This window comes from Bos grunniens, chromosome 27, assembly GCF_055505025.1.
Source record: "Bos grunniens cultivar Pamir isolate PY7600 chromosome 27, Bosgru_T2T1.0, whole genome shotgun sequence".
NCBI lineage: Eukaryota > Metazoa > Chordata > Mammalia > Artiodactyla > Bovidae > Bos > Bos grunniens.
The window spans coordinates 9,760,100-9,785,327 of NC_141191.1; the positions used below are offsets into that span (position 1 = coordinate 9,760,100).

At 40.1% G+C, this 25,228-nt stretch overlaps 1 protein-coding gene and 1 long non-coding RNA gene across 17 annotated transcripts in view; one reads left to right on the forward strand and one right to left on the reverse strand.

Moving 5' to 3' along the window:
* VEGFC (vascular endothelial growth factor C) overlaps window positions 1-9,380 on the reverse strand; it is an 84,692-nt gene extending 75,312 nt beyond the window's left edge. The window contains exon 1 of one of the 3 annotated variants that reach the window (XM_086381057.1): window positions 9,197-9,380. In XM_086381057.1, the coding sequence (XP_086237183.1) occupies window positions 9,197-9,343 (147 nt within the window). In that variant the 5' untranslated portion in view covers window positions 9,344-9,380. Of the gene's footprint in view, window positions 1-8,596; window positions 8,776-9,196 lie in introns of those variants that run through there. The other 2 variants (XM_086381059.1, XM_086381058.1) reach the window with 2 other exon arrangements.
* The window catches only part of LOC147343521 (uncharacterized), a 438,787-nt gene continuing 422,328 nt past the window's right edge, over window positions 8,770-25,228 (forward strand). For 4 of the 14 annotated variants that reach the window (XR_015156500.1, XR_015156504.1, XR_015156497.1 and 1 more), the window contains exons 1-3: window positions 8,833-9,078; window positions 11,544-11,657; window positions 13,368-13,501. This is a non-coding gene — a long non-coding RNA (uncharacterized LOC147343521). Of the gene's footprint in view, window positions 9,079-11,543; window positions 11,658-13,367; window positions 13,502-15,063; window positions 15,159-25,228 lie in introns of those variants that run through there. The other 10 variants (XR_015156498.1, XR_015156501.1, XR_015156496.1 and 7 more) reach the window with 5 other exon arrangements.

Consider the following 25,228-nt stretch of genomic DNA (forward strand, 5'->3'; position numbering starts at 1 on the left):
CACCTGGGTGGTCATTCCAATTAAAAGAAAATCAAGATCCTTTTCTTTACTATTTTGGTCTAATGTAATTTGCCAATCTCATCCATTTTTGTTCGGACTTGCAGAGGAGATGGTTTGATATTGGGAGGAAGAAAAGACTCCATTTAAACATAAACAAGGAAGAGAAAAAATGCACTATTTTCTTGAGGAAAGGTTACAGGGCTATCACCAACACTTCTTTTTAAATAAGGTAATTATTTTTGTCATCTCCGAAAAAGGTATTAAACCTCTGAGCGCCAGTTGGCTGAAGAGGTGATAAATGGCCTACTTGTCCTTCTCCCAGTCAGTCCCAGGAGGGAGTAAGCATTGCCTGTCTCCAAGTGGCACCAACTCATATTGGAGAATCTTTCTAAAACACCACGTTTTTTTTTTTTTGTTTTTTTGAAAGAAAATTTTCACCCATTTCAAGTATTTAAGCAGACTGGAAGCAAAAATATTATTAATTTCATGAACACTGCCTCTCCTTATAAAAGAATATCTAAAAAGTAATGTTATTTTAATCTTGTTTCTGACCCCCTAAAATAAGCATAGCCCTTTTACTAGAAAAATAAATTAGAATGAGAATGGAAAACTGCTGTGAAGAAAATTAAATTTTAAAATTGCATCCTATAACTGAAGAAATATATCAGCACTTAAATATAGCTTCATTTTCTATAATTACAGTTTTTCAAGTCCTGAGATAGAAATATGAAAATCACTTTAAAAATAGATCATCTCAGTACCTGCATGTAGATTTGTATGGATAATGTACCTGGATATGTGTAGATATGTTTAGATAATGTATTCTCTAATTCTTTATTCATGTACATATTGGTTGAGTTATCTATTTAGTGTTAAATCCTTCCTTCCAGATTTAGTCAGCAAAACTTCCTCTGCTTTGAAATATGGTATCTGATCAAAAGTTCCTAAAATATTCCAACTAACATCTGTACTGGAATCCTAAGGAAGTGGATACTTTCAAAATGTTATTAAGTAAAAACATGTTACTATCTCTTGAAGAGCTGGGAGCTGTATCCACCACTTACTCTGAATTTCCTCTTTCCGTCTGTTTACCACTTCCAGTGGCACCCCCATCACCATCAAGTGTTCAGTGCCAGAAATCCATAGTTTCCTCAGTGTCTGGAACTGGCAGACAGAACCATCAGACAAAATCCACTCTCTTGAGCCAATCAGGGAACTGAGATAACCCAGCCTCACCCTAGGAGAAGGAAGGTATTTACTCTGAGATTCATCTCAGTGACAGCACAGACTGGATGCTTTGCGGTTGTCATTTCAGAAAAGCACCCCCAAAGAGGCAAGGCAATCATACTTTCTGAACAAATTTACACAAATTTAACTCTTTTTAATGCTTTTTTATGTATACCATTTTTAAAGTCTTTATTTAATTTGTTGCAATGTTGCTCTTGCAGGGTGTTAGTTTGCTTGTTTTAGCTGTGATGTATGAAGGTTCTTAGCTCCTTGATCAGGGATCAAACTTGCTTCCATCACACACTGGAAGGTGAAGTCGTAACTACTGGACCACCAGGGAAGTCCCTTAACTCTTGCACATAAGCTTCTACCATTGTCTTTCCATTAATTTGGTGAAAGTATATTTTCATCTTTTAGCTATTCTGGGATGATTTCACTATCATGTAGAATGCATATTTCTATCTTGTGCAAATTAATAACATAGGGATGAGATGTCTGCACATTAAAGTAGCAACAATAGTATGTTTCTTTAATAAACATCAAAGTATTTGAGCTTTGAAAGTATTCAGGATGAGTTCATGTGATATTATATGGCATTTTACCCAGTGACTTAGGTATGGAGTTTAGGGAACGACCATCATGCCTTGGTGGTCTACGGCTAGATATGTCCCCTCCAGGGACAGACACAAACTTGGCACACAGGACAGGTGGAAGCGTATTATAAGCAGGTCTACAATACATAATCTTCCTACACTGAATGATCAAATACCTTGGATTTCCCCCAACTGTCTCAAAATCAAACATCCATATAACATCCTGTTCCCATACTACAGAAATCAGGACAATTGCTAGTAAGCTTATAAAAAGAAAACATGTAGTAAATTAGGTGGGAAAGAGCTGAAGAATCACGCTAAAGAATATCACTGTTTCTTCATATGCCGAGGTATTTTGAGGACCAAGTTTTAAGGTGAAATAAATTACAAAATAAATGGCTAATTACAATCTTTACAAGTATAGAAATGGTAAATTACATCTTCCTGGTTTACTCTAAAATATTCATCTCCTCCCGATCTATCCAAACCAGGACAGTACTGAAGTTGACCTTGCTGAGAAGTCTGACTTTTAAACTCTGAAGCATTGCTATTTACAGAAGGGTATGCATCTGAATACCTCTTTCATTACATCCATTTTATAATAACTGACTTTTGGGTTTGAGTAAATTTTCTGCTGCACTAAAAAATTAAAACAGCGAGTACAAAGTAATTGTGTTATTTACGTGATAGTTCATTGCTGCCCCTATTCTGGTCTTACTTTTAATAGGGATACTTGTAAACAGATTGAAATGAAGGAATTGCTAGGACACTTTAGGATTCTCTCTCTCTCTCTCTCTCTTTTAATTGCTAGCTTATTTGAGAATAAGTGTATAAACAATGGAAAATCCAATCTTATATAAGTTTTTTATATATTATTTCAACAGACTGTCTAAAAATATTTAACTTGGTAAGAAAGAACATCTAAGCCATTGATGGCAGCTTGAAGAACCATTAAGAGGTGAATGTGTACGTCTGTGTGTGTGTATCTGTGTATCTAAGCATGACCACTGTTTACACTGCTTGTTCTGCTTGGAATCTAAGCCAGAAGAGCCAAGATGACTGTTATTAGTGTATTTTATAAATGCTTCTGAGTAGAACAGTGATGAGCGCTTACATAAGTTAAGTGGTCATCACTATCATCATAAGTCCAGAGCATATAGAGGAACTCAGACAATATGTATGGGTGGTCAACAAATGAGGACAGCAGGTACTCTGAAGAAGTCTGAAGTTTCTACAATATTTCTGTTTCTCATGAAGTTCTGGACTCTTCAGCCAAATGGGTCTGCTCCCAGTTGCCCAAACACCCACTGACTGCATTGGCATTACTAGCCTCTGTCCTCTGCTCTCACTCTTCAATATCCAAAATATCCCTCCCACTCTCCTTTCTGTAACCAGCATTTAACCATTTTTCACAGCTGACTCAACATCACCCCATCTTTCCCGTGACTGCCAATGCATCCCCCAGAAGCCTAGCCACTGACTTCTGGTAAAGCAAGAGACTCTTACAAAATGTCTTATAATTGTCTACATTTATAGATTAACTCATTTCTGGTATTTTTAATGAGTAAGTTTCTGGTTTCTTAAAAACGATGATATACTTGTTATAGACAGGAATCACTCACTCTACATTTTTTCCATCACTCACTGCACAGTAATTTCCTGTTTATAACTGAAGCTGCCACTAGTGAGGATTAATTAAAACATCCCTGAATTGAAGTAGATTTAAATATGAGACTTTGGAGTAAAAGGTATATAAACCTGGTTCTAATGGGTAAAGTAAGAGGTAGGGGTGTCCATAGGGCCTTCTTCTTGAGTCTTTCAATTTTCCTTCTAGGCTGTTATGAGGCAACAGGTGACTGAGGAAGAAAGCCCTTTGGAAGAAAATAGTTCTCCATTCCAATCTTTTACCACAAGCCCTGCGGATTACATAAATGCAGATTCCAAAATTTTTCAAGAAACCCAGTACATATGTATTTTAATTCTCCCTCCACACCCAGCACGGTCTGTGGCAGCATCTCATAAATAAATATATTACTGTTTCTTCAATGAAGCTTAGATATATTCAAACTTAGAGGGTAAGTAAAGACTATATGTAGCTTTTTGTCAGATCAGGTCAAGGTTATAGAACGAAATAAATGTATGAAAATGAGCTCTGGGGTTTCAGAAATGCAGAAAAGGAATCATCAGGGATCCCTTCTAACACTTGACAGCTACTGGAGTGCTATCAGTACCAGGAAGGGGTGAGAGCCCACAACAAAAGGTATTTTAAGGCACCTATTTGATTCTGTGATGGATGCCCAATAAAGCAAATTAAATGAATGCAATTTTTCTCTAACAGTTAAACTACAAATTAAGTAAATCAATTGTGGATAGGAGCCTCCTGAATAATTTGCATTTGAGTAAATTTCAGAAGAAAGGATGACACTGACAAATCTAAAATATTTACAGTAAATTTTAGCAATATAAATCAATCATTATCTCTTACTGTTTAAAGTTCTCTGCTACATTTATACTTCCAATGTGAAAAATCAATGATACCTTAATTCACAACTATTAAAATTGGTGTTCTGCAACAAAAAGTAGACCTTTGAAGTATTTAGAGAATGTAGCAGGAATAATGTAACAGGTAAAAGGGGCTACAATGTAATGTTTAGAAGTTGGAGGACATATCATTCCTCTGCAACTAAAGTCTGTTCTTTCAAACCCTATTATTCCTGAAAGGTCACATAGGTAAGATCCCTGTATTTCACTGAAGTTACATTAGTGGAACTTAGAAACAGGAATTATTTCTAAGTTGTACAGTTAGTGCAACTTAGAAATAGTAATTGTCAGAAATTGTTATTAGGCCTCTAGCTCTACAGCCATTCTTTTAACAGTACTATGGATTAGGCCATTATGATCCACCTTTAATCAGAGAGCATCTTGGGATGAACCCTGGAAGAAAGTCCCAGTTTCTTTCAGATTGTTCCATTGTGGGGAATGTAAGAGGGGATCCTGGCTGCAGAGCAATGCTTCCTCTGCCTCCTTGCATACTGGTCCACTTACAAGAGGAAGAGAGTAATAGGCCTTTAGCAACCCTGAAGGCTCTAACCCATTACCACGCTTTTCTAAACTATATGCTGCAAAAGTTTTTTTTTTTTTTTTTTTAAGGAAAAAGCTCTGTTCTTGCTCCTGGTTAAATCATTTGAGTCTTAGATTCATCATCTTTAATAAAAAATATAACACCCATCTCACGAAGATGTAGTGGAAAACAAAATGAAATAAATGTATAGGTAATCACAATATTGCAGATATAACCTAAACACGTGTTATTTAAACACCTACTCTCAGTGTAGGTATGCATGGTATCCAGGGGGTGATCTGAACTTGTGAAGACCTCTATGGTCACCAAAAAAGACAGCAGTGCTGAGACACAGCAAGTCCTCATTCTCTCACACCTGCATTTATTGAACTCAAAAATATATATAAGGATCTAGGTATTTAAACTGTCTAACCCAATAAAATACTTCTATTTTTTGAAATGAAAGTGGAATTTCATGATATGAAGTAATTCTTCCTTTTGTTAATCATAAATCAATTTTTATTTATTTATTTTTTAAATTATTTAAAATTTTATTTTTAACTTTACAAATTGTGTTAGTTTTGCCAAATATCAAAATGAATCTGCCACAGGTATACATGTGTTCCCCATCCTGAACCCTCCTCCCTCCTCCCTCCCCATACCATCCCTCTGGGTCATCCCAGTGCACTAGCCCCAAGCATCCAGTATCGTGCATCGAACCTGGACTGGCAACTCGTTTCATACAGGATATTTTACTTGTTTCAATGCCATTCTCCCAAATCTTCCCACCCTCTCCCTCTGCAACAGAGTCCATAAGACTGTTCTATACATCAATGTCTCTTTTGCTGTCTCGTACACAGGGTTATTGTTACCATCTTTCTAAATTCCATATATATGCATTAGTATACTGTATTGGTGCTTTTCCTTCTGGCTTACTTCACTCTGTATAATAGGCTCCAGTTTCATCCACCTCATTAGAACTGATTCAAATGTATTCTTTTTAATGGCTGAGTAATACTCCATTGTGTATATGTACCACAGCTTTCTTATCCATTCATCTGCTGATGGACATCTAGGTTGCTTCCATGTCCTGGCTATTATAAACAGTGCTGCGATGAACATTGGGGTACACGTGTCTCTTTCCCTTCTGGTTTCCTCAGTGTGTATGCCCAGCAGTGAGATTGCTGGATCATAAGGCAGTTCTATTTCCAGTTCTTTAAGGAATCTCCACACTGTTCTCCATAGTGGCTGTACTAGTTTGCATTCCCACCAACAGTGTAAGAGGGGTCCCTCTTCTCCACACCCTCTCCAGCATTTATTGCTTATAGACTTTTGGATTGCAGCCATTCTGACTGGTGTGAAATGGTACCTCATACTCAACTCCATAAATCAATTTTTAAAAACAAACTCAACTTCAACTACAGTGAATTCTTATCTAATCTCATGTTGGCAAATAATTGTAGTTAGTAATCTAGTGCTTTTTTTAGGTTTTTCAGGTTTTTTTTTTTAGTTTGCTTGTAATTTTAAATATTTCCTTATTTTACCCCAACATGTCTAGTTAATTTAAATTACATAATTAGGTAAAACTACCTGCCTTACTTTTCTGACATTGACTTGCTTGTACTCACATCCTTGGGAAAAACAATTTAGAAGTTTTTAGTAAATCATACAACCATACCTGGGCTTCCCTTGTAGCTCAGCTGGTAAAGAATCCGCCTGTAGTGCCAGAGACCTGGGTTCAATCCCTGGATTGGGAAGATCCCCTGGAAAAGGGAAAGGCTACCCACTCCTGTACTCTGGACTGGAGCATTCCATGTATATTCCATGGAGTCACAAAGAGTCAGACATGACTGAGAGACTATCATTTCACTCACAACCATAAATAACTAGAAAAGGAACCTAAGTCTAGGAACAAAGAGATCTTGTTTCCATTTGTGATTTTACCTCCCAATTTTTTGTGAAGATCCCCTGGAGAAGGGAAAGGCTACCCACTCCAGTACTCTGGCCTGAAGAACTGCATGGACTATATAGGCCATGGGGTCGCAAAGAGTTGGACATGACTGAGTAACTTTCACTTTGGGGCTTTGGGGGTGAGGTGAAGGATGGGATAGTTAAACATGATTCACACCTTGTGAGCTGTCTTCTATTTTAATATTAAAAAAATAATTCTGAAGTGTAAATTAACAAAAATCTGCATTTCTTGGGGATTATGTATATGTAGAGTCTTCTATTAACCTTCTGAATTCTCTTCTTAAGGTTTATGTAGAGCACAGAAAATTAACAGTTAGCTCCTGATTGTTATCAGGGCTTATATCCAAATAAGGCACTTGTTTTGTCCACTAGGGAGAGACATGGAGTCTTTGGACCATGTCTCTTGGCATTTTCATGGCAAGGATACAGCAGCTCCGCTGAAGGCTCTCTCAAGCTTATACTCAACCGCTGGGGAACACTTCAGTGAGGGAATAATATTCTGCTTTATGGATGGTCAACCATGAAAAGCCAACAAAACTCATAAAGGTTTTCACAGCAAAGGGAAAATTTAATTAAATCACCAATGAAGACAGTTTTGAAAATTAAGAATAAATTAACTCCAACCAACAGAGAAGTATATAAACACATGCACATGCACACATATGGTCCCCTCCACTCAAGATCCATCCAACAGAGTTAGTGACTCTTACACAGGCTCTTGGCTTATCAGGATAGGCTTCTAACTGGACCTGCTATTTCACAGTTTCTTAACTGTAAACCAAAGTAAGTTATCCTAGGCAGTAGAGAGGAATTCTCTTCCTAAGTCATACTTTTAAGAAATAGTTTAACTCTGAGGAAACAGAAAGTGAATCAATATCATGAAATCCAAGGCATTTAAGCTGCAGGAAGCATTAGTGGGTCTAAGACTACATTTTCTTGTGGCATCTGAGGACAGGAAGACATTCTTATGGCAGTAATTTTACCAATGTAAAGATATGTGTTGAAAATTATTTTACAAGTCACATAAAACACCCTTTTCTGCACTTTAGTGTATATGTTTTTACTCCATAGTTTTTTTCCTTGACCCCACTGAATGACAAATTCCAACATTTAATTTTTTCCCCCAAAATTTAAGTACAAAGGTATTTTTTTTTAAATCAGTCTTCTCAATCTTAAAAGTGTGTTTCAAAATAAAACTGGGGAGGCAATTTAATTTGTACACATTCAATATATGCTAAACAGTAAAGCAAACTCAAGGTTAGCAGTTACACAAGCCCAGCACTACTCCTGCCATCAGATGAAATAAATTGCTGCAATGTAGTTCCAGCCACGGAGAAGGCAATGGCACCCTACTCCAGTACTCTTGCCTGGAAAATCCATGGACGGAGGAGCCTGGTGGGCTGCAGTCCATGGGGTCGCACAGAGTCGGACACGACTGAAGCGACTTAGCAATAGCAGCAGCAGCAGTTCCAGCCAGGGGGTACAGCAAAGTGCGTGAAGTGAGACTTCCCATCTTATGTGGAACAGGAAATTTTTTCATGAATTCAAGAACTTTATTAAACATATTCTCCATCCTTATGTCAGATCTGAGCTTTTAAGGTAAACATACATTTTTTTTTAGAAGAGCAGACACAAATAATATATGACATTTGGGAATCAGAATGTCCCCAAAGCATCTTGGCAACATTTTTCAGGCAAAGAGTTAAACATCTCATTGACAAACAAACAAGAAAACCCACCTTACTTTTCACAGTTCTTGACCACATTTCAGAAATGCAGCGTTTACTAAGTCCAAAAGCCATGCCTGATGGTGATTTGAGATGCTCTTGCATCTCAAGTTTGACCAACTTCTCCAGGTGAATCTGAAGTCTGATGCCCTCAAGCCCAATTACTAATCCCACAGAAGACGAACTCTCCAGAAAAAGCAGCCTCGGATGACTGGTCATCCAAGCCCTGGGAGCTGCTGAGGTCATAACTCACTTGCTAGGGAAGAAAAGAACCCTCCCGGCGGGTTAACCCGGGCTCCAGCACAGCTCGGCTCCCCGGCGGGGACCGCTCTCCAGCCGGTAGGTTATTGGAGCGCGGTCACCAGCCACCTTCCGAGCCCTGCACTCGGCGTAAATTGCTTTCCTATCTAGTAACAACTTTCTGTGGAAAAAAAGGAGAAAACTTTTCTCTCAGAAACTCTACACTCAGCTCAGCAACTTTGGATCCAACGCACACAAGGTGAAACACAAGCCCATCCTTTGCACAGGTTCTGGGTCCTTTGAGACCCGAACCCCACCCCCTCCCCGGGGTCCCTACGGTCCCCGAGGCCCCCACGGTCCCCGCAGAGCGCACCCACCTTGTTCTCGCCCGCGTCCGGCTCCGTGTCCGAGAAGCCCAGTCCCGACTCGAAGGCGGCGGCGGCGGCGGGCGCCCGGCGCGGACCGGGGAGCAGCGCAGCGGCCAGCAGAGAACACGCCACAGAGCAGAAGCCCAGCAAGTGCATGGTGGCCGGGCCACGGGCGCGGGGGCCGGGCGCCCCGGCGAGGCTGCCTCGCGGCTCGGCCCTGTCCCCGAGGGCCGCCCGGGACCCCGCGGAGCCGGGGCGGCGGCAGCGGGTCCGGGCTCGGTGCTCGCGACGCTGCGAGCCGCTCTACCGCCTGCGCCCGCGAGCCGAGGGGTCAGGGCAGCGCCTCACAGGAAACCGGACATCCGAGCGCCCGCGACCGTGGCCCGCGAGGTGAGGCGAGGGCGCGGGAGGACGGCGCCCCGCTCGGCTGCTCGGGGAGCGAGGGATAGCCGAGCCCAGACGCCCCGCGAGGCTCGCGCCCTGCGGCGCCCCCGGGGCCCGCGAGCCCCCGCCTCCCCCTCCCCGCGGCGGGGCGAGCCGGGTGGCCGGGCGGCGAGAGCGGCGGCGGCGCCGGGCGGCGAGGCCGGGGAACGCGGGGCTGCGCGGCGGCGGCGGCGGGCGCAGGGGCAGGGCATGGCTGACGCGCCCTCTGCCTGCGCTTATGTGAGAGAAAGCGGCCGAGGGAGGGCGCGTGCCGAGCCCGGCCGCCTCCCCGCGCGCCGGCCTTGGCGGCGTCTCCCGGCGCCCGCGCCGCTCCTCCCCCGCCCCCCGCGGCGCGAGCCCCCCGCGGGGTTGGGGGGGTGCGGCCGGCGCGCGGGCTCCGAGGCGCCGGGCTCAGGGGGCGCGGGCGCCCCGGCTCCGGCCCGAGTCCCCCTTAGACTGGCCCCCAGCGTCCCCGCTCGAGGGGCAGGGGAGCTCCAGATAATAGAAGGTGCGAGAAAGTCGGCCCGGGGCAGAGAGCCCGCCGGGCTCCCTGTCTTCCCTCGGTGGGCGACTCGGGGCTCCCCACCCCGCCGGGGGATGGGAATGTGGGCGGACTATGGGGCGAAGGCTCTGGAGCGGTTGGAAGCTCGGGCCTGTGGCCTGTGGGGCCGCCGGGCCGGGCGCCTCAGGAGCAGCGCCTGTGGGGGAGTGGGTTTGAAGGAGGAAGCAGGACGCGGGAGACATGTGTGAAGCTCGTTGTCGGACGTGAAGTCTGCAGAAGCCAACGGCTTCTCCCAGTCGGAAAAGTCAGCACGGGCAGAGCGCCCTGCCGGCCGGCGCTCACCTTAGCTCGGGTGGCATGAGTGCAGACGCCCCCCGCGCTCAGGGTTTCCTTAGCGCCCCCAAAGTGGGAAAGCCCCACATTTACCTGGGGCGACGTTTCAATACACAGATCATAAAATCTCAGGTGATGAGACTTTGAGTCCACCCATAAGTTCTGAAACTCCCCTCAAGTAAATCCCTGATTTACTTGAAGCCTCAAATCTCAGTGACCAGGAGTGACCCACCCCACCACCACCCCGCCCTGCGTGGCCGCCCATCGTCGTTAACATTTTTGATGGTCAACGTCACTGAAAAGTGTTTTCTTCCACCTATCCATTGCTTTGACTTCTGGACTTGGCTCCATAAATCAAGTCTAACTTATTTCTGTGAGCTCTTCAAACCATTGATAAATGTCTGTCATAGTAACCCCCCCTGCACGCCTCTTTTTTAAAGACCCCTTAAAGTTCCCTCTTCAACCACAACCTCATTTTGCATGTTCTTCAGCTAGTATACTCCCCAGAACGTGACTCAGTACTTAAAAGTATTCCAGCAAGCTTGAGAAAATGGCCTTCCTTGCCCAGATATCCTACATGTGTTGATGCCGCCTTGGATGGAGTTTACTTTCTGGCAGTCAAATCAGTGTTGAGTCACGTTACACTGAAAATCAACTAAATTTCTTAAGGTTTTTTTTATCCGTGTACTGCTGTGTAGTTATGTTCACGGTTCCCTACATTTGTGAAGTCGGTAGACGGTGCCCAAGATTTGAGCGTTGTTTCTCTTATTAGACGCTGTCCTCTCAGACTTAGTCCATCACTGTAGCTTGTTGAGATATTTGGGAAAGCTGAGCCCACCGGCGTAGTAGTTCTTTCATTATGTTCCTGCTCTTTGCCTTTTTGATTAATTTGCTATGTTTGTCTTCAGATAAAATATCTGAAAGGGAAGAGCTAAGGACAGACCTGGGTAGGATTTAAGTAGATACTGGAGCTTCCTTTTAACCATTCTAGTAATTGTTAACTTTGACTGCACCTAGAATACCAAAAGATTTCAAAACCACACCTGAGTGTGTTTGCGCCTGTGTGCACCATCATGAGACTCTACTTAATTGGTCTAGGTTAAGACGTGAGCCTCAGGATCCTGTTAGGCAACCAAGTTGAGAATCTCTGGCATCTCCAACTGGAGCCCGGCTTACCCCTGAGGACTGTGAAATCAACAGAATTGAAATATAGTAAGTATATTATTTGTTTTATTTGAAATAGAGCAATAATCACCGGATACCCCGCCCCCCTGGAAAATACTATCTTCCTGCTATGGTTATTAAGTACAGGAAATGCTGGCAAAATGTATACTTGAGTGAAAAAGAAAAAAAAAATCGATGATTTCAGAAAACAATCCCGCATTAGTCATTTCAGGGCTTATCTGTTTCCCTGTTTGTATGTTTCGGTTTTGCTTGCTTACCGTATGGAAAATTCTTTCTACCACCAGCCCACTTTGAAGTGTAAGAAGTGCATTTTTCCTGGCTTGTGAGTCCTTTATTAGTTTCAGACAGCACCTGTTTAATAACAGGGCTTCTAAATAATGATTTTCCAAAAAGTGCCCCCCAGGGGGAAGAAATTGAGAAGGGGAGTTAGAAAGCAGTGTTCCTGTTGCCCTCTCCCTAGAGCCCAGCTGGAGTGACACCTCTTGTCTGATTTAAATATTGGGTTTCTGTTTTGTTTGAAGGCATATAATGATTATAGTATCTTCATTCTGTGTTCTCCAGTATCCATTCTGACCATCTTTATTTCTGATTTCAGTTTTTCTTCATTTTTGCTTCTTTAATTTTACTTTGCTGATCTATTTCAAACGTCTTTAGCTGAATGCTTAGACTAAAGTTTGTCTTTTGTCTATTTTCTGATGAACTTATTTAAAAAACGTTTCCATCTAAATTTTGCTTTACGTATATATTTGCCACTTTTGTTGTGCTTTCTTTGTTGAGCAGTTGTAAATTTATCTTAATTTCCCTATGACCCTTTTTCTTTACCTGAAAAATTATTTCATTTTTGTACTTTATAGGCTTATGGAATTTTTGTTATTAATTTTAATTTTATTTAATTGTACTATAAATGATATTGATTTTAGAAACTCACTTAAGCTTTGTTTGTGTCTTTGTACATAGTTGATTACTGGAGCTAATTCTTTGTGTGCTCTCTTTTCTTGGATATCAAGTTTGAGCTTATTAATTTTAGTATTCAAATCTTGGTTGGAAGTGAGTTGTTAAAATCTCATTAGAATTATTGACTTTATTTTCTGTTTCTGACTGTAATTCTTTCAGTTTTTCTTTATATAATTTGATGCTGTATTGCTAGTCTGAGATGTTCATGATGATATATTTTTAAATCTAATTTTCCTTTAGTGTATAATGTCCAGTTTTGTAACTTCTAATGATTTTATTTGAAATTCTGCTTTCTCTAATATTAAAATCTTAGTCTTTGAGAATTGAGACCATTTGTGATTATGACTTAGATAAAATGATGGACTTATGTCAATGTAATTTAATTGTTCCTTCTAGAAAGCTTTAAAGCTTTAGCCTGAGAAAGATAAGATTGTAAACTAATAATTAAGTCCACTCGTGCTTCAGGAAATGCCCACAAATCTATATATTGAAGACAGCAATCTCACGCTGCCAAACAGCCTGCTTATCAATGACAGTTTGCTGATCAAGACCCTCACTCCCCTATGTCAGCCAACCCTAAACTACTGCCTCATGAACTTTGCCAGCCCTACTTAGTTCTGCACTTTTGCAGACCTACTTTATCCTACTTGAGTCCCCAAATCCTACAATTATTCTGTTTCTGACTTAACTCTCTTGAGACACCTTTTTAGGCTCTGTCAGATAGTATTCTCTCCTACTGCTGTAAGTTCTACTAAATGAAATGTAACTTTTGTTTGTTTAAAGGTTTGCTGATGATATTTTGAGAAGTTCAACAACCTGGATGTCCTACCAAGATCCTGTTGATAGTTCTGTGGCTCCTGAAGCCCAGGACCCTTAATTCAGAAACAGGGAAAACAACTGAGGCCTTCGGTGATGGGGTAAGTCTCACAGTGAATCTCAGTTCCAATTTCTCTTCATTAGGCTTCCAGATGCTAAGTGTATTGTGTCCCTTAATATCCCTTTTCAGGAATGCTTTGATCAAATTTGAAAGCAGTGTATCCCTGGTGGAAAGCTGCCTGTTACTAACAACATTGCTTTTTGTCACTGCTCTTCATTATTTCCTGTTGTTGGTTGACAGCAGGCAGTTCATGTTCAGACCGTGTGTTCCACCCCAAGGAGGACAAACTGAACACTGTGCTGTATCAGCATTGTTGAGAAAATTGCCCTGTATAAGCATAACCTCAAAAGTTTTTGGCGGGGGTGGGGGTTGAGTCGAGTTCAGTCCAGTCCAGTCGAGATGGGTTGAGTTGAGTTGCATAGCCATCATTGCTGCTGTGTCAGCCAGTAGAGAGTAAAGCATGTCTGCCTTGCTGCTGCGAATGAAGAATATTTGCGTTCTTAACTGCTCTCCACATTTTATTCCAGCCTGACTGCTTGTCTATCTTGGGTTCAGCGAACAGTTTGCACAGTGAAATACAGCTAGACAATTGGCGTAGTTGGGAATGAACAGCAGGACAGTAGGGTTCTGAGGGTAGCAAAAAGTTGCGTGACTTTGTGTTTCCAACCTGGAGAATTTCAACCTCCCTTTGCATGAACGGAGGCACTCATTGTCCTGGGATAGTTCCTGGAGGACTTTGTGCATCCTTGATGTTTACTCAGAAGTCCTATCGTCCTTGTCAGTTCCAATCCTCATGAAAAGCAGAGAAAGTCAGTGGTATTTTTAAGTTCAAATGAGGACTCACTGACTCTCATCATAAAAGCACGTCACAGGTCTTTGTTTAAGGTTGTGTATTTCTCCCCCAGTTTTGGGGCTCCACCTTGAAGATGTGACAAAACTCTGCAAGGGCTTCCTGCAGTATAACTAGTTTTATCACCATCAGGTATGAGTTGCATTTCCTTCATATTCTCGAAGTAGCTTCTACATGCCCTAAGAAACAGAGACTTTGTCATCTGGGAAAGACACCATGAAAAGAAAAAAAAAGGCTTAGGACCCACAATGGAAGGGAACTGTCAGGTAATTTTGACTGCTACAATAGTAGATAAACTTGAGAAAGTGAAAACCTACATTCGTGTGTCCCAGCTATAACAGACACAGGGTTTAACTCACTGACAACAGAATTAACATACCTTTAGGACATTTAAAATGAGAAATTCTTAAGAACTTTTTAGAAACAGGTGGTCTTCGGATGGAAAAAACTTCCACCAGTGAGCTTTGTGTCAAGATGGAGTTTGCAAGATATGACCAGCTTCCACCCAAGCCTACAGAATTAGAATTAGATGACTGTGGCCCTGCTTGCATCTGCGTGCTTGCTTTCTTAACCTGTTTTTCCTTAACTATTTTCTTACATGATTGTAGCCTTAAGGTTCTGAGTAGTTAACTAGCCATTGTTATTTCTTAGGGCTTCCCTGGTGGCTCAGATAGTAAAGAATCTACCTGTAATGTGGATGACCAGTGGAATATCATAGTCTCTAACTTTAATATTATTTCCTCTCTCTTTAGTTCTTCCTTGCTATGACTCACATACCGGAGAACGTGCATGCATGTTTTGTCCAAAACAACAACAACAAAAATAAAATTCTATGTTTTTTAAAAAACTTTTCTGGTGGCTCAACAGTAAAGAATCTACCTGTAGTGCAGGAGACCTGAGTTCGATCCCTAGATCAGGAAGATCCCCTGGAGAAGGAAATGGCATCCTGCTCCAGTATTCTTGCCTAGGAAATCCCATGAACAGAGAAACCTGGCAGGCTACAGTCCATGGAGTTGCAAAGAGTTGGACATGACTAAGCGACTAAGCAACAACATAGTTGATTTACAATGCTGTGTTAGTTTCTGCTGGACAACAAAGTGAATCAGTTATACATATACTTACTCTTCTGAACTTTCTTTTTCCATTTAGGCCATTACAGAGTACTGAGTAGAGTTCCTGGTGCTATACAATAGGTCCTTATTAGTTACTAAAGCTCTGTGCTTTGCACACATTTCCCTGTGAGGGTTAGCCAGCTAGTGGCAATCTTTTGTTAGGAAGTATTTGGTTTTATCCATAATTGTACTCAACCACAAATTTGCTTTTTGTGTGAAAGAGAACACTACAGCACAGGTAACCAAAATTAAAAACTCCTTAGAAAGAAAGGTTTCTGCCTCCATTGAAAGCGCACTCAGGGTCCATTTCTCAGAGATAACATCTATAAACAAACTTTCATGGAAGAAAGACTCAGAAAGGGAATCAGTAACAGATGGTTTATATTTAAGACCTGCCTCACATTTACAGATCTTACACAGAAGGCTTACTGTGGAGGTAACCCTTGACTGCCTGACAGTCTACCCTGAGTGACCCTTGGTGAATCTCTCTTTTCCACATGGGGCTAATATGAATAGTATATTAGTTAATACATATATAAAGAGGGGCTTCCCAGGTGGCACTAATGGTAAGGACTCCACTGAGCAAGGCAGTAGACATGAGATGAGTCGGACACTACTGAAGCAACTTAGCATGCACGTGTGCATAAAGAACTTAGTAATAGTTGGCATTTAATAATCCCTCACTAAATTTTGGATGGAGCATGAATAATAGTTACAAATTAATGTATAAATTATTATGTCATGTCTGATATATTTATCTTGATTTCTTTTTATATTTATTATATTTTTTCTGTTCTTCCACCCATGTGTTAAGATGATTGTTAAAATAGATACAAAATTCTAACAAGCACCATTGTTTCTTAAGCAATTTGAAAATGTTCTTCTGTGGTACTCCTCCATCAAATATTGCTACCAAGAAGTCTGAGAATAATAATTTTTTATAGCTGTAAAATGCCTGCTAACATGCCTGATTGTATTTTTATGTGTCTCACATATTTTAGTATATTTAGTACTTCTAATAATCTTATTACATAGAAATTATTATTATGATATTTATATAGATGAGGAAACTGAGCTGTGGAGAAGTTACATATCTTGTCTAATTTTAGAGCTAGAGCTAGTGTTGGCCAGACCCTGGATTCAAAGACCTGTGGCTCTAGCATCTAGAATATCGAGCACTACATCCTACTGCCTCCTAAAGAATGTTGTTCGAAGTTTTAACTGGTAACATGATCTGCCATTTATTGTTGTGAAATTTTAAAATGCTTTCTTTGTCTTTGATGTGACTCAGTCCAGTTCAGTTTGTCACTCAGTTGTGTCTGATTCTTTGCAAGCCCGTGGACTGAGCACACCAGGCCTCCCTGTCCATCATCAACTCCTGGAGCTTGCTCAAACTCATGTCCATCGAGTTGGTGATGCCATTCAACCACCTCATCTTCTGGCATGCCCTTCTCTTCCCGCCTTCAATCTTTCCCAGCATCAGGGTCTTTTGCAATGATTCTAAGTTCTTTGCATCAGGTGGCCAAAGTATTGGAGCTTCAGCTTCAGCATCAGTCCTTCCAATGAATATTCAGGACTGATTTCTTTTGGATGGACTGGTTGGATCTCCTTGCAGTCCAAAGGACTCTCAAGAGTCTTCTCCAACACCACAGTTCAAAAGCATCAATTCTTCTGTGCTCAGCTTTCTTTATATATAGTCCAACTCTCACATCTATACGTGACTGCTGGAAAAACCATAGCTCTGACTAGAGAGACCCTTGTCAGCAAAGTAATGTCTCTGCTTCTTAATATGCTCTCTAGATTGGTCATAGCTTTTGTTCCAAGGGGCAAGAATCTCTTAATTTCATGGCTGCAGTCACCATCTGCAGTGGTTTTGGAGCCCAAGAAAATAAAGCCTGTCACTGTTTACATTGTTTCCTCATCTGTTTGCCATGAAGTGATGGGACCAGATGCCATGATCTTCGCTTTTTGAATGTTGAGTTTTAAGCCAGCTTTTTCACTCTGCTCTTTAACGTTCAACAAGAGGCTCTTTAGTTCCTCTTCACTTTCTGCCATAAGGGTGGTGTCATCTGCATATCTAAGGTTATTGATATTTCTCCCAGCAATCCTGATTCTAGTTTATGTTTCATTCAGTCCAGCATTTCGCATAATGTACTCTGTGTATAAGTTAAATAAGCAGGGTGACAGTATATAGCCTTGACATAATCCTTTCCCAATTTGGAACCAGTCTGTTGTTCTGTTTTCAGTTCTAACTGTTGCTTCTTGACCTGCATACAGATTTCTGAGGAGGCAGGTCAGGTGGTCTGGTATTCCCATATCTTGAAGAATTTTCCAGTTTGTTGTAATCCACCAAGTCAAAGCCTTTGGCATAGTCAATAAAGCAGAAGTAGATGTTTTTCTGGAACTCAGTTGCTTTTACAATGATCCAGTAGTTGCTGGCAGTTTGATCTCTGGTTCCTCTGCCTTTTCTAAATCCAACTTGAACATCTGGAAGTTCTCAGTCCACATACTGTTGAAGCCTGGCTTGGAGAATTTTGAGCGCTACTTTGCTAGTGTGTAAGATGATGGTAATTGTGCTATAGTTTGAACATTCTTTGGCATTGCCTTTCTTTGGGATTGGAATGAAAACTGACCTTTTTCAGTCCTGTGACCACTGCTGAGTTTTCCAAATTTGCTGGCATATTGAGTGCAGCACTTTCACAGCATCATCTTTTAGGATTTGAAATAGCTCATCTGGAATTCCATCACTTCCACTAGCTTTGTCCCTAATGATGCTTCCTAAGGCCCACTTGACTTTCCATTTCAGGATGTCTGGCTCTAGGTGAGTGATCACACCATCATGATTATCTGGGTCATGAAGCTCTTTTTTTGTACAGTTCTTCTGTGTATTCTTGCCATCTCTTCTTAATATCTTCTGCTTCTGTTAGGTCCATACCATTTCTGTCCTTTATCGAGCCCATCTTTGCATGAAATGTTCCCTTGGTATCTCTGATTTTCTTGAAGAGATCTCTAATCTTTCCCATTCAATTGTTTTCCTCTATTTCTTTGCATTGATCACTGAGGAAGGCTTCCTTATCTCCTCTTGCTATTCTTTGGAACTCTGCATTTAGATGCTTATATCTTTCCGTTTCTTCTTTGCCTTTAGCTTCTCTTCTTTTCTCAGATATTTTTAAGGTGTCCTCAGACAACCATTTTGCCTTTTTGCATTTCTTTTTCTTGGGGATGATCTTGATCACTGCCTCCTGTACAGTGTCACAAAGCTCCATGCATAGTTCTTCAGGCACTCTGTCTATCAGATCTAATCCCTTGAATCTATTTCTCACTTCCACTGTATAGTCATAAGGGATTTAATTTGGTCATACCTGAATGATCTAATGATTTTCCCTTCTTTCTTCAATTTAAGTCTGAATTTTTCAAGAAGGAGTTCATGATCTGAGCCATAGTCAGACCCCGGTTTTCTTTTTGCTGACTATATAGAGCTTCTCCATCTTCAGCTGCAAAGAATATAATCTGTCTGATTTCAGTAGTGACCATCTAGTGATGTCCATGTGTAGACACTGGGCATAGACTTGGAATTACTGTGATACTGACTTGTTTGCCTTGGAAACGAACAGAGATCATTCTGTCATTTTTGGGATTGCACCCAAGTACTGCATTTCAGACTCTTGGTGAGTATGAGGCCTACTCCATTTCTTCTAAGGGATTCTTGCCCACAGTAGTAGATATAATGGTCATCTGAATTAAATTCACCCATTCAGGTTTTTTTTTAGTTCACTGATTCCTAAAATGTGGATATTCACTCTTGCCATCTCCTGTTTGACTACTTCCAGTTTACCTTGATTAATGGACCTAACATTCCAGGTTCCTATGCAGCGTTGTTCTTTACAGCATCGGAGTTTACTTCCATCACCAGTCACATCCACAATAGGTGTTGTTTTTCCTTTGGCTCCGTCTCTTCATTCTTTCTGGAGCTGTTTCTCCACTCTTCAGTAGCAGAGTGGGCACTTACTGACCTGGGGAGTTCATCTTGTAATGTCATATCTTTTTGCCTTTTCATACTGTTCATCGGGTTGATGTGACTAGAATTTTGCAATAATATGTCCATTGTGATTTATTTATCACTTCTTTGCACACTTTGGGATCTTTCAGTCTGAGTTCATGTTTGCTTATGTGTGTTTGTGTGTGATTATTGATGTTATTCAGTGACTTAGTTGTGTCCAACTCTTTTTGATCCTTTGGACTGTAGCACTCCAGGTTTCCCTGTCCTTCACCATCTCCTGGAGCTTGCTCAAACTCATGTCTGTTGAGTTGGTGATGCCGTCTAACCATCTCATCCTCTGTTGTCCCCTTCTCCTCCTGCCTTCAGTCTTGCCCAGCATCAGGGTCTTCTTCAGTGTGTGATATAGCTGTGAAATTATAGGTCACATGTCTTCAAATACCTTATGAAAACTGATACATTGTCTCCTTATATTTTTCTAGAACTTATTGCCTATAGACATTGACATTTTTACCTTTATTTTCATATGTGTTAACTTTTCTTGTATTCATTCCACCTATTCATCCTGTCCTCATGCATTCTAGAACTTTTCATATGATTTGAAACACCTCACATTGTTTATATCAATGATTCTTCTGTTTCTATGTATATATACATACATAATTTTTCTGCCATAGTATATGTTTTATAATTCACTTTTTTGACAGATTTCTGTGCTTATTAAAGTATTTTGAAATTCCACCTCTCACCAATTGTGATTGTATACATCCTACTTTCACACTCATTAGCGAATATTGGAAAATCAGTTATTGAATATCATGTTATGATAGAGAACATTTTGATTGACTTTTTAAAAGCATAGTTTATAAGCATGAATAATGTAATCATTATAATTAGCACATTATTGGGTTTAATTATTAAATAATTTTATTAATTATTATAAATATTATTTAAATAATTAAATTATTATTATTAAACCCAATAATTATTAAATCCACAACTGATTAGAACAGTTGTTGGTCATGCTACTGTTTTAAAATATCCATGTTCTTATTTAATTGGTTTCAAACTGCTTCCTGTGGGAGGCAGTTTCTTTCACAATATTATCACCGCCCCACCTTTCAAGCTTTATTTCCAGTTACTTTCCTTTTATGTGTCCTATTTGCCAACACTGCTTTAAGAATTTTCATTCTCCAGTCACAATAGATAAACTATCTCAGATATGGGAATTTTTTTTTAATGCCATTTCCATGGTAGGAAGAATTCTTTCCAGTCTTGATGTTCATTGAAATACTTTTGTTAAGGTCATGGTCAAATGTTCCTTTCTAATCCGTCAATGAATTCTTTTCTCCTTTTGTCTCTGAGCATTCAAATATAAATCTTAACTTTTGTTTTGTATTTTGTCACCTACATGCATGTTTATCTCTTTGTGTGCTTACTTCTTAGGGGTATTTTCTCACTGATGAGCATATGGCCTGGGCTATTATAAACATTTCATAAATGCTTGAACAATGAGTATGTCTCTTATTTTTCTGATTAACAAAAGCACAGTTGTTTCTTCTCATTGTCTTTCTTCTTTGCTCTTCCTCCTCCTTCCCATCATTATTCTCCACCTTCTTCTCCAAATCACACTCTGATAAAAATTATATTTGCCCCTGTCTTACTTAGTCCTTGTGTTTAATTTTAACCAGTTTAAATGTAGAACTGAATCTCACTCATCTTTTCTTCCTTGTAGCATTAGTGCAGTGGTGTGTTGAATGTAATTAAAAGTAAGCAAGTAATTTTAAATAAAAACTTATTTATCTGTTAATGTATCTATCACTTGATTGATTCATTCATTTATTATTTTGACAGGTTTTTTGAAATATAAGTAACATACTATAAATGGCACATCTAAACTATGCACGTAATGGAAACCATGCAGTATGTACTCTTTGGGGTCTGATCTCAGCATGGTTATTCTGAGATTCATCCATGTTGTTGAATACATGTAAAGTTCACTCCTTTCATTACTGATTAGTATTCTGTGGTGTGGACAGAGACACCACTCCTTTGTCCCTTCACCTGCTGATGAACATTTGTGTTCCAGTTTTTGGCTGTTACAAGCTAAGTTTTTACGAACATTCATATTCAGATCTTAGTATGACAAGAGGACAAAGCTCTCATGAGATGATCAATATGGTTTTTCTTTTTTAGCTGCTTAATATGGTGAGTAACACTGATTAGTTTTTAGGTGTTAAACTCACTGTTTGCTGCTGAATAACCCCAAGAGTTTGTATAGAATTGGTATTTTTTTTTCTTTATTTAATGTTTGGTAGAATTAACAGTTGAAGCATCTGGACCTTGAGTGTTCTTTGTGGTAAGATTTTTAACTATAAATTCAATTTCTTTAGTAGATGTAGGTCTATTCAGATTATTGATTTATTTTTGAATGAGTTTTGGTAGTTTTTACCTTTCAAGGATTTCTTTCATTTCACTTAAGTTGTAACACATACACTGACATAACATTTTTAATGTCATATTTTTCCTTTTTAAATATGTATCATCTATCATGATGGACTCATTCCTGATATTAATAGCTTACACTTTTCTTTTTCCTGATCTGGCTGGCTAGAGGCTAATCAATTTCATTGATTGTTTCAAAGAACAACCTTTTATTTCATTGATTTCTCTCAATTTTTTGTATTCTATTCCATAGATAACTACTCTTCATTATTTTCTTCCATCTAGGTTGGGTTTAATGCATTAAAAAAAATTTCCTAAGGTAACAGATGTCCTTAATTTGAGATTTGTCTTTCATAATATAAAATTTTAGTGCTATAATCTTCTAAGTACTATGTTAACCATCTACCACAAATTTTAATAGGTAGGGCTTTAATTTTCATACAGTGAAAGTTACTTTCTAATTTGTCTTTTGATTTCTTCTTTGACACATATTATTTATAATTGTGTTTTATAATTTCCAAATTTTCAGATATTCTGGAGTTCCTTCTATTATATCTAATTTACATTATGAACAGAGAACATATTATGACTTGAATCTTTTTAAATTTATTAAGCCTTGTTCCTCTGGCTCAGAATGTGATCTACTCAGGTAAATGCTCCATATGCACTTGAAAAGAATACATATATAATTTTTTGTGGTAGGGTGGAATTGTCTGTAAGTGTCAATTCAGTCAAGTTGATTGATGGTGTTGTTCAGTTGTTCTGTATCACTTCTGATTTTTGGTCTACATGTTCTATCAGTTATTGAGAGAGGAGCACTAGTACCTCCAGATGGGTTTGTCCATTTCTCCTTTGCAGTTGCATCAGTTTTTTTCATATATTTTTAATCTCTCTTGTGTATGTTATATTTTATTCAAAAAAAGGATCTTTTTGAGAGTGAAAAGGGGCTCTGATAATAATTACACTGTAACAATAGACATAAATCTCACTTGTCCTGGAAATACTGGTACATTTATTCAATCTACTTAAAAAGTGGCAGAGATCTGTTTTTTCTGATGTAATATGAGTCTGTAGGTGAGAAGTACTGGACTCATGTAGTGGCTGCACTTCCACCAAGGTCAGAGCTGCTCTGTCTCTCTGCTTTGCTCTCTGTCTCAAGGCTCCTATCTCAAGGTTGTCCTTTTGCTCTTAAGATAAGAGCTTGAATTTCATGCTCAAAGCCCTGGATTTCTCATTCTCACTGGTCATTAAATTACAAAGTTCTGCATATTTTCTTTATCCAAACTAGTGCACTGAACAAGAAAGATTCACAGTGTATAATTAGAAATCCCTATTATTTTTTTCACTAGTACCTGCTTAAACTTATTGCTGGCAGTTGCATAAAAATTAAGCCAGTGTCAACGAGTTTTCTGATCATTGTTAGACAATAGTCTTTTAATTTCTTCTAGACATAGAAACAGTCTGAATTTTGTAATTTATTACTCTAATTCAGTTTCATAATCATGTCTGAAAAAGAGTTCCTGTCTTTGTTAAAATTGCAGCCTTCCTCCACTACTGGTCCTGTTGCAGTCTCACTACCAGTGGCAGGAAAGGGGTGGATAGAGTTGCTCTGTGTTGCTGCTCCTCAGCCCCTGTCTTGCTAGCTGCAGTTTTTGATACTTTGAAGTCAAGATAGGGAAAGGGAAAGGAAAAGAAGAGGGGTATGGCGAGCGAAGGAAGAAAATCAGCTCTTGATTTTTACTAGCCTGATAGCCTACCTGCAGTATTCTCTGAGCTTGGCTGATGTGCAGAGCAGATCCCTTGTACCGATGCAGGTGTTACACCTGCAGTTTGCCTGAACTGCATGAATTTATTACCTTTCCAGCTGACAGCTTTAACTTAGTTCTCAGCCAGATCCTGTAGTGCCCCGTAGGAATTCACAGTGTTGCAATAACAGCATTATATTTCTGCTTTTAAATCTGTACTACAGTGCTGAAAATGGAATGGAAGAGTTTATGAGCAAATAAGAGTCAGGATACGATAATGAGAGTTCAGATAGGCTATAAGTCGAACCGTGATGGTAGAAACAGAAATGGAAATAGCTGGATTCATTCAAAAAAGTTAAAGTTTATAGAACTTTGTATTTTCTTGGACATAAGAATGAGCAACAAGAAAGTTTTAGAGCTAAATCTCAGGTTTGGGCTTTTATGATTGGATTGATGATGGTACATACAGCAAAATATGAAAAGCTGAGTAGGGTCTGGTATATGCAGGAAGATTACAAGTTCCATGTTGGATCCATGGAATTTTGGTTACCCATGATTCATCCACGTGGAAATGATGAATATTAGTGAGAATGCGAGATGAGATCCCAGAAGAGAAGCTTGGGCTGGAAATATACATTTGTGAGTCAGCAGTGTGTGATCATTAACACTGGGAGGTGAAAGTGACCACCTCCAGAGAAAGTATTACATGTGAATGGAACAGTCTGCGACCAGGTGCAGGTGGTCAGATCAGATCAGTTGCTCAGTCGTGTCCGACTCTTTGCGACTCCATGAATCGCAGCATGCCAGGCCTCCCTGTCCATCACCAATTCCCGGAGTTCACTCAGACTCACATCCGCTGAGTCAGTGATGCCATCCAGCCATCTCATCCTCTGTCGTCCCCTTCTCCTCCTGCCCCCAATCCCTCCCCAATGAGAGTCTTTTCCAATGAGTCAACTCTTCGCATGAGGTGGCCAAAGTACTGGAGTTTCAGCTTTAGCATCATTCCTTCCAAAGAAATCCCAGGGCTGATCTCCTTCAGAATGGACTGGTTGGATCTCCTTGCAGTCCAAGGGACTCTCAAGAGTCTTCTCCAACACCACAGTTCAAAAAGTGCAGGTGGACGCTATGGTAAAAAATCAAGAGGAGGAGGAGCCTACAAAGGAGCACAGGGAGTGGCCTCTGAGTTGGACGGAGAGCTAGGAGATGGGGTTGTCAAAGAGGTCAAGAAAAGAGAGTGTATTAAGATAGAGGTATCCACTGGCAGTCAAAGGCTGGCAGGAGAGTAAGTAAGGTAGGCTCTGAGCATCGTGCACTGGAACACTCTGCTGACTAATGGAAATTTTGGTGTAAAGTTGGAAGTCCAAGGCTTGTTCCAGTAGGTTGAGAAGACAGAAGGAAACAAGGAGATAAACACAGTGAGTGTAGAAGATGTTTCGAAAAATGTGCAGAGGAAGGGTAAGAGAGAATTCAGGGGTAACCAGAGTAGGAACTAAGGTCAAATTTTGCTACATTAGTCTTAAATGAAATATTATGTATGTGTTAGAATCATGTTGTCAATGAATCTGGAATTTTTATGGACAAATTTTCAGGATAAAATAGAAATAAAATAAGACTGTCA